This window comes from Camelus bactrianus, chromosome 8, assembly GCF_048773025.1.
Source record: "Camelus bactrianus isolate YW-2024 breed Bactrian camel chromosome 8, ASM4877302v1, whole genome shotgun sequence".
In the NCBI taxonomy this organism is placed as follows: domain Eukaryota; kingdom Metazoa; phylum Chordata; class Mammalia; order Artiodactyla; family Camelidae; genus Camelus; species Camelus bactrianus.
The window spans coordinates 44,380,244-44,394,068 of record NC_133546.1 but is presented as its reverse complement, the minus strand read 5'-3'; the positions used below and the strand labels follow the sequence as shown (position 1 = coordinate 44,394,068).

Genomic DNA, 13,825 nt, shown 5'->3' with positions numbered 1-13,825 from the left:
GTGTGTTTTCTTCTTATACATAGACTTTTTTTTAGACTAACTGGATTAGTAAAATCAAAATTAAATATTTTAAAAGTTTAAGTAGAATCTGTCACTTAGGAGGTGTTCAGTAAATGAATGAATAAACTTTATATTTTAAATAGGGAATTTTGGCCACCCATAAATGGGGCTTTTACATAATTCAAACTATGATTCCTTGGCTTCTGCCTCCTTCTGTATTTTTGCTTGTAATACATAGATAAGTTTTTTTTGAGAGTATTGAATAATTATTTTTGTTTTGTTTTTAACAGTGTAATTTTTAATTTATTTATTTTTTGGGGGGGTAATTAGGTTTACTTATTTTTTTTCAGAGGAGGTACTGGGGATTGAACCCAGGTCCTTGTGTATGATAAGCATGCGCTCTACCACTTGAGCTACACTGTCTCCCCAAGTAATTATTTTTAACTTGGGTTCATAGTCTTGACAATTGTCTAAGAATGTAAATATCAGTGATTCTTTTAAATGTCAGCTAGAAATGATAGTAACATTATCACTGAATTGTACTGTCTTCTCATTTTATGGCTTGAGATTACTAAAAGTAACAGGTGGTTAAAATGGCAATGGGATTTCTGACACAACAGATGTCCCAGGCCATAGTGATTGGGAGACAGATCCCATGCACAGAACTTACAAAGAAAGTACTCAGACTTACTCCATGAGTCTTGGCCTTTTGAATCAGATCAAGGGTAAAAACATGAATAGAATATGGAAAGGAGAGATTGGTAAAGAGATTTCTTGGCAAGAACTGTTGCCACGCGCCTACTCCTTCACCTCACACCTAGAGAGGACTAGGACTCTGGACAAGCTTAATGTAGTGTTCTGTTGTTGGCGGGACCCCATGGAGCTGTTGGCTTTGGACTGCTGTGTGGCAAAGCTGAAGCAGAGGGATGGGCTGAGGAGAAGGCTGCCATGATGGGGGTGGCCTACCCTCCTAGAACTGGTTAGGCCCAAGGATCCTTGTTTACAGGTGACCAGAGGCAGGCCTCATGGGGGAGAGTGCTGGCATGGCATTGACCTAGATCCTTTGCAGCAGGAAGCAGAATTCACTGGATTCCTGAGGAACAAGTTGCAGGAAACTGCCTGGTGTGAGAAGATACATGTGCTTACACCAAGGGAACTGCAAGAGAGTCCCGTGTTGGGAACCTTGGAAGAATGCGTGAAAACATCCACAAAAGAATTAGCTTTTCAACATTTTCCATGCCTAGAGAGAATGCAAAGGCAGTTGGCTCTACTACTGTTGAAGTATATTAATTTTCTGTGCTTTCTAACAAATTACTGAAAAGTTAGCAGCTTAGAACAACATATATTCATTATCTCATGATTTCTGTAGGTCAGAATTCCAAGCACAGCTTAGCTGGGTTCTCTGGATAGGGTCTCACAAAGCTGCAGTCAAAATGTTATCAGTGCTGTGGTCTCATGTGGAGGCCTGACTCAGGAAAGATCTGCTTCCCAGCTCATGTGTTTGTTAGTAGAATTCAATTCCTTGCAGTTCCTTGTGGACTTACACCTTTTGGGACTCGTGGCAGCTTGTCTTCATAGCCGGTGTAGGAAAGAGAATGTCTATCTAGAATGAGTCTGCTAGCAAGACAGAATCTTACGTAACATAGTGTAGTCATGGAAGTGACCTCCCATCTCTGCCTTACCCATTGCTCAGAAGCAAATCATTGGCCCCACCAACACATAGGGAAAGCTGTATCAGTTTCATAGGGCTGCTGTAACAAAATAGCACAAAGTAATTGACTTAAAACAATAGAAACTTGCTTTCTCACAGTTCTGGAGGCTAGAAGTTCAATATCAAGTTGTCAGTAGAGCCAGGTTCCCTCTGGAACCCACAGGGGAAAATCCTGACTTGCTTCTTCCCAGCTTCTGGTAGTTTGCCGGCAGTCCTTGGTGTCCCTTGGCTTGCAGCTGCAGCACTTCAGTCTCTGCTTCCATTGTCACATGGCCTTCTTCCTTTGTGTGTCTAGGTCTGTGTCAGATTTCCCTCTTCCTGTAAGGACACCAGTCATATTGGATTAGAGTCTACCCTAACTCAGTATGACATCATCTTAACTTGTTTATGTCTGCAAAGACCCTAACAAGATTACATTAACGAGTATTGGGTGTTAGGACTTCAATTTATCTTTTTAGGGAGACACAGTTCACGCCGCAGCAGAAGATATTACAGTAAGGTGTGAACACCGGGAGTGGGGAGCAAGGGGGCCACTTTGGAGTCCACCACATCAAGTAGGAATGGGCTTATTTACACACTTTGGAGGGGTCGGAAGCCGGCTGGCAGTCTGGTTGGTGTGGAAGGGACAGGACAGACCTAGAGGCCCTGCGTGGTCTGACCCCGCCAACCTTGCCATCCAGCCGTTCACGCCATTCCCATCCCCCATCACTACGCTCCAGACACGGGGACCTTCTACAGTTTCCAGAAGTTGGGCTTCTTTTGCCACAGGCTCTTGCTCCACCCGTTGGGGAGCATGACTGCAGTCCTCCCCCAGTTAACTCCTAGCCAGCCTGTAGAGCTCACTCTACTTTTCACTCCCTTGAGGAAGGTCCTGCAGTGTTTGTTCTTGGAGCATTCTGTAGCTCTGTGGCATTTAGCAGACTTAAACCATTACCTGAGCCATGAGTTGTGTTCTGTGCCCACCCCCACCCCATGAGACCCGAGAGCTCCTTGAGCAGCTTGTGCACTGCAGTGGCCCTAATGCTTTGCTCATGGCACACAAAATATTCATGGAATGAATTAATAAATGCATGAGTTAACTCATCACCTACAACTTCCCCTTTTCCCTGGATTAAAGAATTAATAGGAATAAGTATGTCAGCCTAATAGCATGTAGCCTCTCAGTAATGCTCTTAGGCTGCTCAGATCATGTCTTTTGAATTCACTGAGAATTATGCCCATTGAACTACTCCCAGTAAGCTCAATATGTAATACGAACCACAGAGCCACCACAGGCCTTAAGAGTATTTAGCTGTTCCTCTGTATGCATGAGTCCCTGAGCTGGATTTAGGAACTTAAGAATCAAAGTGTATTAATCTGCACAAAAATTAGGAGTTAGGAGAGTTAAATTTAGAAACTGAAGCCAGTAGCATAAGTTTAAATTCTAGATTCTAAAGCAAAAATATTAAAGTGTTCCCATTGTCCTTTATTACACTTACTGCTGTGGTTCCCAGTGAAGATGTTAGTATGTATTGACGTGGGCCAGTTGGCTACAACACATATTGCAAACAATTGATTATTATCGATAGCTAGAAACAATAAAAAATAACACATGGTTTCACTTGTTTTTACAAATTAGAACTGCTTTGAGATTCTCTCTAGAGGTGTACTCACTGGCTGTGCTTCATTGTTGGGCTAGATTCCTAGGGCTTCTGTAACAAGGTTCCACAGGCTGAGTAGCTTAATACAACAGAAATGTATTGTTTCATGGTTCTAGAGGCCACAAGTCGGAAGTCGGGTGTCCGCAGGGCCGTGCACCCTCTGAAGGCTACAGGGGAGGAATCTTACTTGCCTCTTAGCTTCTGGTGGTCTCCTGGGGATCCTTGGCTTCCAACTGCCGCACTTTCATTTCTACCTCTGGTGTCACGTGACATTCTCCCCTCCGGTCGTTGTGGCGTTCTCCAACCTGTGCGTATGTTTGTGTCTCTCTTTTTATAAGGACACCAGTCATATTGGATTAAGGCCCCCCAGCGCCCACTCCATTGTGACTGCATCCTAACTTGGCTGTATCTGCAAAGACTGGATTTCCTAATAAGGTCACACTGACAGGTCCTGGGGCTTAGGACTTCAACATTTCTTTTGGTGGGGACACAGTTCAACCTGTAACAGCTGTGTAAGTCATGTGCCAACAAGTGCACGTTCCTCTGGGTATGTGTTACCGTGAAAGAGTTAAAACTGCCCTAATCGAAAGGGTCATCCACTCTTCTGCCCTTCTCCTGTCATGATTGTCCCCGAAAAGGGAGTCATTATGACACTTAAGAACCAAGAAATGTGTTTTTCAATCAGACTGGGGCACAAACCGTGAATGTGTATTTGTCCAGAATTAAAAAAGAAACCATTAAAAGACAGAAGGTGATCATGAATAAGTAATGTGCACATAATGGAAAGATAAGGCAAAATTATGCACAACCGAAAGAGGAACTATTATGAAAGGAAATATTTAATGAATAATGTGGCTAAAACAGACTTCTTTATTTTGAGAAGCACGGTGTCATTGGGGTGTGCAACTTATTTTTAAATTACAGTGGATATTATATAATGGTAATATATTAATAGAACCATTTTCTTTAAAGTACTCAAGATAACTTTGTAAAACTTAATCAGTTTCCTCATGTTATGCCTCTGCAGCAGGCAGTAAGGTACTTGAAATTAGGCTGTTAAGAATATTACCCTCGTGGTTCACAGAGACAGACTGATGCTGTGTGGGCAATTCACCTGACTCCCTTTCAGGTTCATTTTAAAAACTGTCCTTGAGGCTTCGTGTATTACCATGTTCTGGAGTTTGTCTCCAAGAAGTGTCCTTTGGTCTCTAACATAACTGGCTACATAAGCAGCCCCAGGATGCCAGCAAGGCAAGACCAGGTACCTAGATACTTCCCTTGGGTGTTTAGGAAGAACTTCATAGTTATAATTCCCTAAAGGACCTTGTTAAGCTCTTTCTAAATCTTTCCTTTTTTTTTTTTTTTTACACTTATATTTTTGTAAGCCTGAATTTTTTTCTGAGGGCCTGAATTTAAATTGGATTGTAAGGGAAAAAAACAATAAGATATCTGCAGTAGTTAATAATAGCTCACCTGTACACATACACATACATACGTATTATGCACACGTGTGAATGTGTGTGTATTCATTCTTTGGAGAGGAACCATATCCTTCTCAAACAGAGATTTAAAAAAAAGCTCACAGACTAAAGACTTTAAAGCTCATCTTGCATGGAAAGCAACGATTATAGAAAATAGTGTCGAGATGGCATCGCCCAGCATTATGGTAGTGCTGTGAGGCAGTGGAGCAGTTTCCTTCCCTTTCTGTGCACCCCGAAAGAGGGACATGAAACAGAGTGTGTTGAGCACATTTTCATTTATTAAAATAGTGAGATGGGGGAGGGTATAGCTCAGTAGTAGAGTGCATGCCTAGCATGCACAAAGTCCTGGGTTCAATCCCCAGTACCTCCATTAAAGATAAATACATAAATAAACCTAATTACCCACCCCCGCAAAACAAAACAAAAAACAAACAAAAAAAAAATAGTGAGATGGACTTCTAAGGTCATCCTTCTCAGAGCAGGTTCAAAGTGAATAAGCTATACTTGGCAATGGCAGAAAGCAAACAATTGCAAAAGGTTTTGTTTTAATAACATTTGAATCACATTAATAAAACTCTGGCTAAAACCCAGCTATCCACCTGCTCTGCAACCAAAGCAGTTAAACACGGCAGGAGAAAAAGCTGCAGTTACTACTCTCAGTTTAAACTGACTGCAGTTCTCTAAAGGATACTCAGAATCCTGACGGTCCTGCTAAATCTCCCTAATACATTCATTCTCTCTCTCTCCAAAGTGACCATTCATACCTTGCCTCACTCCTTAAACCAGTCTCAGCGGGCTCCTTTGCTTCATACTTCATGGAGAAAGTAAGTCATTGGGGGTGAACTCTTCCTTCTGACTACCAAATGCAGAGCCTGTCCTTTTCGGCACCCATAGTTTCTACCTTATATCTTATTACAGTGGTTGGAATAGCTCTACCCCATCTTGGGCCAACCACTCCACGGTGCCCTAGAATCCCACCCTTCCTGCTTTCCCCTGCAATTATATGCTCCTTGCTGTATATCGTCAGTTTTTCCCCTCTACTGCCTCATTTCCATTAGCATTTCCATCTAACCTTTCTGCTGTTAATCTCACACCCCCTTTAGCTGAAGTCCTATTTCTCTGTTCTCCTAAAGCAAGATCTCTTGAAAGAATTATCTGCATGTCTGTTTCCTCTCTCATATCCTGTTCTCTCCACCTACTTCCCTGGGCCTGCATACCACTGACACTGCGCTTGTCAGTGTCACCACCAATCTCCACATGGCCCAATCCAGAGGTTCCTTTTCTGTCTTCATCTTACTCAGCCTTTCAGCAGTTTATATCACACCTGAGCACTCTTCCCTGAAACTCAGCCTCTGTGCTGTCTCATTCAGTCTCCCTGTTGACTTCTGTCCTATTTCTAAACCCTCCTCTTCTCTTTCTACACTTTTCCCTTAGGGGCATCTCATCCAACTTTTAAGTACCATGCAGTTGACACTCATTTATATCTCTAACCTGGACTCCTGAACTCCAGGCTTATTTATCTAAATGCCTACCTAGCCAGCATCTTCTCCTGAATATTGTATTAGTTTTCTACAAGTGCTGTAACAAATTATCACAAACTTAGTGGCTTGAAACAACAGCTGCTTATTATCTGATAATTTTTATGGTCAGAAGTCTGGGTACAGCATTACTCAGCTGTGTTTTCTGCTTAGGGTCTCACCAGGCTGAAATGAAGTCAAATGAAATCAAAATGAAGTCAGAAAGTGGGCTCTGATCTGAAGGTCTCCAGGCTCATTCAGGGTGTTGGCAGATTCCCATGCGGTAATAAGCACTGATGTCCCTGGGTCCTGCTGGCTGTTGGCTGGGGGTCAGTCTCAGTTTCTAGAGGCTTCTTGCCCTCCTTGACTTGCGGCCCACTCCATCTTTAAAGCCAGCAGTGGTGTGCCGGACCCTCTCTGCCTTCCTCTTCCACTTTCCTCTTCTGTCATTAAAAGATTCATGTAATTACAGTGGGCCCACCCAGATAAGACAGGATATTTACTTCCCTATCTTGAAGTCAGTGATGAATAATTTCAATTACATCTGCAAAATCCCTTTTGCCATGTCATGTAAAATATTCAGGGGGTCCTAGGGAGGAATGGGGACAAGATTTCTTCCTTCCACAGATATCAAAGAAGAATCTGAAACTGACCACTTCTGAGACAGAAACTTTTAACTCTGTCCCCAAACCTGTTTCTCCACTTGTTTTTTTCTCCCTCAGCGCCCACTGTTCTGTTCCGAAACCTAGGAATTCTCCTTGATTTCTTTGTTTTCCTTATGATCCCCAGTCTCATCCCTCAGCAAATCTTATCGGCTTTGCCTCCAAAGTATATCCCAAATCCTCATTTTTGTCCTTTCTGCTGCCATGCTCGTGCAGACGACTCGTGACTCTTATCTGGACAAGTGCAGCGGCTCCAGCCGCATCTCTCTGCCTCCCTCTTCTGATCTTGCTCTTCACAGCAGCCAGAGTGATCTGTTTAAGACTTAGATCTTATCATCCCCATCTCTAGAAACCCCTGCAGGGCTTCTCACTGCATGTGAAGTAAGAGTCTTTACTGGCACCTACCGTCCTTGTGGAGTCCCTGGTACCGCTCTTTCCTTTACCCTCTGGCCTCTCTGGCCTTCTTGCTGTTCCTGGAGCTTCCCAGCTTGTTCCCCATTCAGGCGTTTTGTTTGTCTGTCCTGCTTGGGCACAGCCCTCAGAGCTCTGGGTGGCCACCTCCTTCTCATCCTTATAGTGCAAATGCTGCCTCCTCAGACACTCCAGTCACCACCCCTTCCCCGGACCAGCCAATCTAAGTGTCCTTTTCCTCTCTCGTCATTCTCATGTCACTCTTTTATTTTCTTCATAGAACTGACATCCTTTGAAAGTACCTTGTACATTATTTTCTTGTATATTATGTTTGTTTCACACCATGGAATGTAAGCCCCATGAGCACCAAAATCAGTCTTGTATGTGACTGTACCCCAGTGTGGGACATAGTAAGTTCTTAGATGAACGAATGAATGGTGTTTTTTTTTTTCAGTTATGAAAGTAATACATGTTAATTATAGAAAGTATAGAACAACTCACAAATAAATCATATAATCCTCACCTTCCAGAGATAGCAACTTGTTCATATTTAGGAGTCCCTGATCATTCTAGTTTTACTATACAGGTAATGTATATTCTGCGTTTGCCCTTTCAGATAATGTGAGTAATCTTAATGACCTTAAATATTCTTTTACAACATGATTTTTAGTAGCCTTGTGGCAGTCTGTCCTTTAGAAGCACCGTGGTGTGGTTGTTTGTTATTATCGTGCATTTAGGTTCCTTGTAAACACACATCTTTGAACATACAGCTTTTTTTTTTGCATACTTTTTATCTTTTCTTATGAAAATTCCAGAAGCATGTTTATTAGATCAGAGTATAGATATTTTCAGGGCCTTTAAAAAAAAACATATGGTTGTAGCCAAATTGCCTTACGAAAAGGCTATAGCAGTTAATTCTCCCTCACCAGAGTATAGGAGTGCCCATTTTGAAAAGTACCTGCCAGCTTAATAGGTAGAAAATGGTATATTGTTTTCAATTTGCATTTGTTTAATAACTGGTAAAGCTGAATTTTTGTATGTTCATTGTCTGTTTCTTTTTAAAATTGCATGTTTCTCTTTGTTCTCTTTGTCTTTCTTTTTATTTATTTATTATTATTTTTAACTTCTATTTTATTGAGTTAAAGTCAGTTTACAGTGTTGTGTCAATTTCCAGTGTAGAGCACAATTTTTCAGTTATACATGAACACACATATATTCATTGTCGCATTTTTTCACCATGAGCTACCTCAAGATCTTGTATATATTTCCCTGTGCTATACAGTATAATCTTGTTTATCTATTCTATATATACCTGTCAGTATCTACAAATTTCGAACTCCCAGCCTGTCCCTTCTGTCCTTGTCTTTCTTACATTTAATTCGTATTTATTTCAACATACAGTATGAGGTATGGGTCTAATTTCATTGTCCACTCCCCACCAATAGTTAAACAGTACTATTTATTGAATAATATCCCTTTCCATCACTCATTTCAGAGGCCACCTTATCACGAAGTTAATATTCGATCAAATATTCTAGTTTCAAAATGAATTTTTGGCTAGTTAAAAAGAATTATTATGTTCGTGCCTGATCTGTTTAAATACAGTAGGTAATAAAACTGGTTAGTGTTTAACTGTTTGGATGGAGTTTGAATGGTGCATATTCTTGTGTCCTTTGAAGCATGATTGAATACAAAAGTCGGTCATCATTTTGTTATCCACAACTGCAGAGAACCTACCTGTTTTAGGCTCTTGTCAGTATCCAAAGAACTGCTGTCGTCCTGAAGGTGGCGGCCTTATTCGCAATCAAAAGTGGCCAGGAACAGATCCTCAGGCTCATTAGGGCTGACCCGAGAGTCCAAGCTTAGTAGATGACCATGTATATCGTAGATATATTTTAAGTTATAATAACAGCAGTGCCTTCAAGATCTTTGTTATAATCCTTAGAAGAAATGTCCTTTATTTGGTTGTATTTCTCACATCTTACATTTTACCATACTTGCTAAAAATGAAAGGAAGCTACTATTATGTTTAATAAAAGATAAAAGAAGCTCTGTGAAAACATGGCTAATAATGGAGAGCTTTTTTAGATAGGATTAAGATATTTTGAGTTACTATATGATATGAATTATTAAGTGCCATTAAGGCTATTCAAGAAGCATAAAGAATATAATTACTATAAAAGCAGTCTGTTTACTTTTGTATTGTGTTAAGAGGGTGCAAATTGGGGTAGTAATGTCTGCATCATTTAACACTTGATATTTTTTCTCAAAAAAATGGGAAAAAAGACCCCAAAGATATTCAGCATATAAACACATCCCTTTTATATATTACTTTTAGCCTGAAAGGTTAAGGGCTGTTTTAATGGCGTGGTTCCTGTCAAAACATATATCTGGTATACATGTTTGATGTACCATATTTCATTTATTGCTTTTGCTGAAATGAGCAAATAGCCCATGAGAACATGTTGCTAATTTCAGGTTTTTCTGTGTTCATTTTAACTGTTGGAAGAAAATTGATTTTATGATAATATTATCTTGTCTCAAAAGCAGTCATTTCTATTGTGCTCTTTTTTTAGTTCTGTGCTTATTTTCAGAAAGAGGTTATTACTTATTTGGTGGATGTCTGCCCCAAACTTGAATATATGAGGGCTTGGAGACAAGAATGGAAAGAAGGAAATGAGGGGAAAGAATGAAGGATGCAAGGGAGGTGACAGTGCAGAAGGGGGGATGGCGCGTGAGGTCACTTCAGTGCTTATCATCACTTCTACCAAAATAAGAAAAAAAAAAAAAAAAAGAGGAGCTACAGTGGGTGTATATATATATATATATATATGTGTGTGTGTGTGTGTGTGTGTGTGTGTGTGTGTGTGTATAAAATATATATGGTCTGTTTTATTAGTTTGCAGTGTATTTTGAAAAGGTAATTGTGGGGTGTTTGAATGGTTAGAATGAGGCTGTTTTGCATGTGCTCATTCTGCCTTCATTATCAAATATAAAAGGGAATGGCTAGACCCACAGCTGAGGGGGACTGAAAGTGTAAACATGGTCTCTGCTGAAGAAATGGAGAATATCTTTTCACGGATTAAAAGTAGAAACTTGAAAACTGACTTGTTCAAGGTGGTGCAACAGAGTATGGGTAGGAATTGGGTCATTTTATTTGTCTCTGACATCTCTGCTTGTCTTTGCAATAAAGTGAAGCTGTTTTGTTTCAGGTGAACTAACATATGGTGAGAATATGTCTTTATTCTTAAAATAAAATCAATAAGACATTATGGAAGTTCTTAAAGATTTTTAAGAATCTCTCAAATTCAAGAAGCAGTTTATGTTCACTGTCTTCCTTATAATGAGAGATATTAAGTAAAAGGAAATATTTTGAAGCAAAGTTTTAATTCTCAAAATCTTGGTGGCTGTTTTAGATTTTGCATGCATGTATGACTTTTTTTTCCATGTATGACTTTTGAAGTACAAATGCTATTATTTTCAGAGGTATGTTCCATGAAATCACAGTTGTACCCTTATCCTCCTAAGAAAACATTCCCTGAGTTGTATATGTCAGTAATGGATTTCCTAAATTACATATTTTTGCTTTTTAGATGCTGATAGACAAGATTCCATTAATCTCTTCCTGGGAGTTTTCCATCCCACTGAAGGGAAACCTCACCTCTGGGAACTCCCAACAGATTTTTATTTGCATCATAAAAACACCATGAGACTTTTACCAACAAGAAGAAGGTATTTTTCTTTCTAGTGTACTATGTAAACTCAGATTTGATGGTACTTTGAATATGAGATACTTTCTTTTTGAGAAATAATCATATAGGCTAAAGTAGTCAGTCCTGCTGCATGTTTGCCATGAGGAATTTAGCATCATTGATGTCCCGATAGTAGGTTTGAGAAATCGTCATTGCTGATTAACGTTTTACATTTTCCATAAGATGTAAAGTTTCAGAGCTTCCTCATTGACCATAAGTTGAAGCTCCACTAAAGCAAACCATGAACATCATTTTTGAGTGCTTCCTCCACACGCAGAACGACAAAGAACTCTTCTAAGGAGTCGGTCTTGGGATTTTAATGTGGCGTCTAAGCAGCGTCACTTTGGAATGCCAGTGTTCTTTCCTCCAGGAAGCACAGGGAGCTCTAGGCAACCCTGGGAAGGACGGGAAACCAGAGCAGTGGCTTTAGTGGCTGATACCACTTTCCCACCACCCTGACTGCTCCATCCAGGCTTTCTAGGGTCATTCGCCAGTATGGGTTATTTTGATGACAGTTAAATTGGTAGTCATAGTCCCGAAAGAAATGAACTGTTTACCTGAGGTGTTCTGAAAGGACGCCTTCTAGCACAAGCCTCAGGGTCAAGTAGACTTAGGTTGAAATCTCTGCAGTTGTGTGACCTTGGACTAGTTATTTAACCTCTTTGTAAGCCTCCTTTTCCTCACCTGCAAAACGTAAATGACAGGGTTCACATCCCAGAGTCATTGTGAGGCTTTAACCAACAGACTCTAGTGTTTTTAATTGAAGAGTCATGTACTGATGATAGGTAACATTTTTTCACATAGGAGGTTGGAGCCTGGCCCTTCTGCTCAAGGCCTGTGATGTCAGGTTCCCTCATGCTGCTCAATGTGATACAGCCCTTATTTTGTGCAAAGATGCCTCCCAAACACCACTGGGGTCATTGCCAGTCTGTGCCAATCATGTGAACAGTCCACAAACAACTGGTAAATTGGCAAGTGCTCATGTTACAGTGGTTACCAAGTTCTCTTGTTACTTCAGGAATATTTAAAACATTAAGGGAATGTCAGAGTTTATACATTTCTCAGTTTCATTCTTTTAATTGCATATTACTGGAATAACCAGCTTAATCCTTAAGCTTACTTTCCCTATACATGAAGCAGTGCTAGTTTTCCCACTAAGTTTAGTATTAATAAATGATTGCTAAGGGTTTTTGCTGACAAAAATTGGAGCTAATTATGTTTATTGGGTGAGAGATGAGTATAAATACCTAAATTTAGCCTTGGTGATGCAATTGACTATGGGTAAATGTGGTTGGTTTTCTGAAACTTTATGTGTTTTCTTAAAGTATTGAAGCTATTAAAATACAACTTGGGAACAAACAAAACTTGATTTTCTATTGCTGAAAATTAGCTTGTAAATTACAAGCATATATTAAACCACTTGCTTACCTTGAGTTACATAACTGAGGCAGGCAGTGTTGGAGTTTATTCATGGGAATAAAAGGAAGCTGATGTTACATTCCCATTCTTTTTTTTTTAAAGGAAACCGAGGTGCAGAGAGAATGTGTCAGCTACAAGCCTGCCAACTGAGAATAAAGTTTTATCAAAGTAGATATTAGGGCTCTCTCAGTTGATTTGGTCTGTTTTTTTTTTTCTTCTCCAGAATGTCAAAATTCCAAAAATTGGTTTTTGGCATCCACAATTGATACTGCTCATAAACAGTATTTATAAAGCGTGTAGGAAAAATTTCAGTGCTTTATTTTGGACTTTTCTAGTGTTACCAACCTATACAGATTATTTTGATGACAGTTAAATCAGTATTATAATTCTCAGAAGAAATGAACAGTTTAGCCAAAATCAGTAACAAGATGAGAGCATGGTTGTCAGGAGCTGAGCTGAAATTTCTGCAAGGGCATGGCCTTAGACCTGTTACTTAGCCTCTGGAAAAACTTGTTTTCCTAGCTGTAAGATGCAGATGACTACACACATCTCACAGGTCATTTTGAGGATTAAATGAGACAAAGTGTGGGAAATACTTAGTACTGGATCTGACTCAGAGTAAACACAGTCTCCAAGCAGCCAGACTCTGGAGAGACTACCTTCCCTTCATACCTGGGTGACCAGAGGCAAGTCACGTAACTGGTCCAATTCTCAGTTTCCACATTAGTAAAATAGAGATGATGGTGTCCGACCTAGGTTTTTCTGAGAATTAGGTAATATAAATCTTTAGCACATAGTAAGTCCAACAGATGTTAGTATTGTTCTTATTCTTTAAAGAGACTACATTTTCTAGTTGTGACATTTATTGAAAATCATATAGGATGGCTGTAAAATCTGCAAACTTAGATGATATTATTCTATCATTTACTGTAACATAATATCAATTAACCTTATTTTGTATTTGCTTGTGTTCCACATTTGGTGACCATTCTGTATTTTATACTGTGTTTACCAGTGATTTATTCTGAAATAATATTTTTATTGAATGATAAGGGAAGGAGGAATAAACCTAGCTCTGTCCAGAGTTCATCCAAACCAGTCCCCTTCAGGTAACTAACTACATCTGTGACTCAAAGCCCCACATTATTGATCTGCTCAAAACCACTGTTTGAAGCTTTGCTCTAAATTAGATTAATATGTCACACATCATCTCAGATGCCAGTTATTGAATC

At 39.8% G+C, this 13,825-nt stretch overlaps 1 protein-coding gene across 2 annotated transcripts in view; it reads left to right on the top strand.

Annotated features, from left to right (window-relative positions):
* The window catches only part of FIG4 (FIG4 phosphoinositide 5-phosphatase), a 124,841-nt gene that overhangs the window by 56,141 nt on the left and 54,875 nt on the right, over positions 1 to 13,825 (top strand). For both annotated transcript variants that reach the window (XM_010965410.3, XM_074368495.1), the window contains exon 16: positions 11,016 to 11,154. In XM_010965410.3, the coding sequence (XP_010963712.1) occupies positions 11,016 to 11,154 (139 nt within the window). The remainder of the gene's footprint in view (positions 1 to 11,015; positions 11,155 to 13,825) is intronic.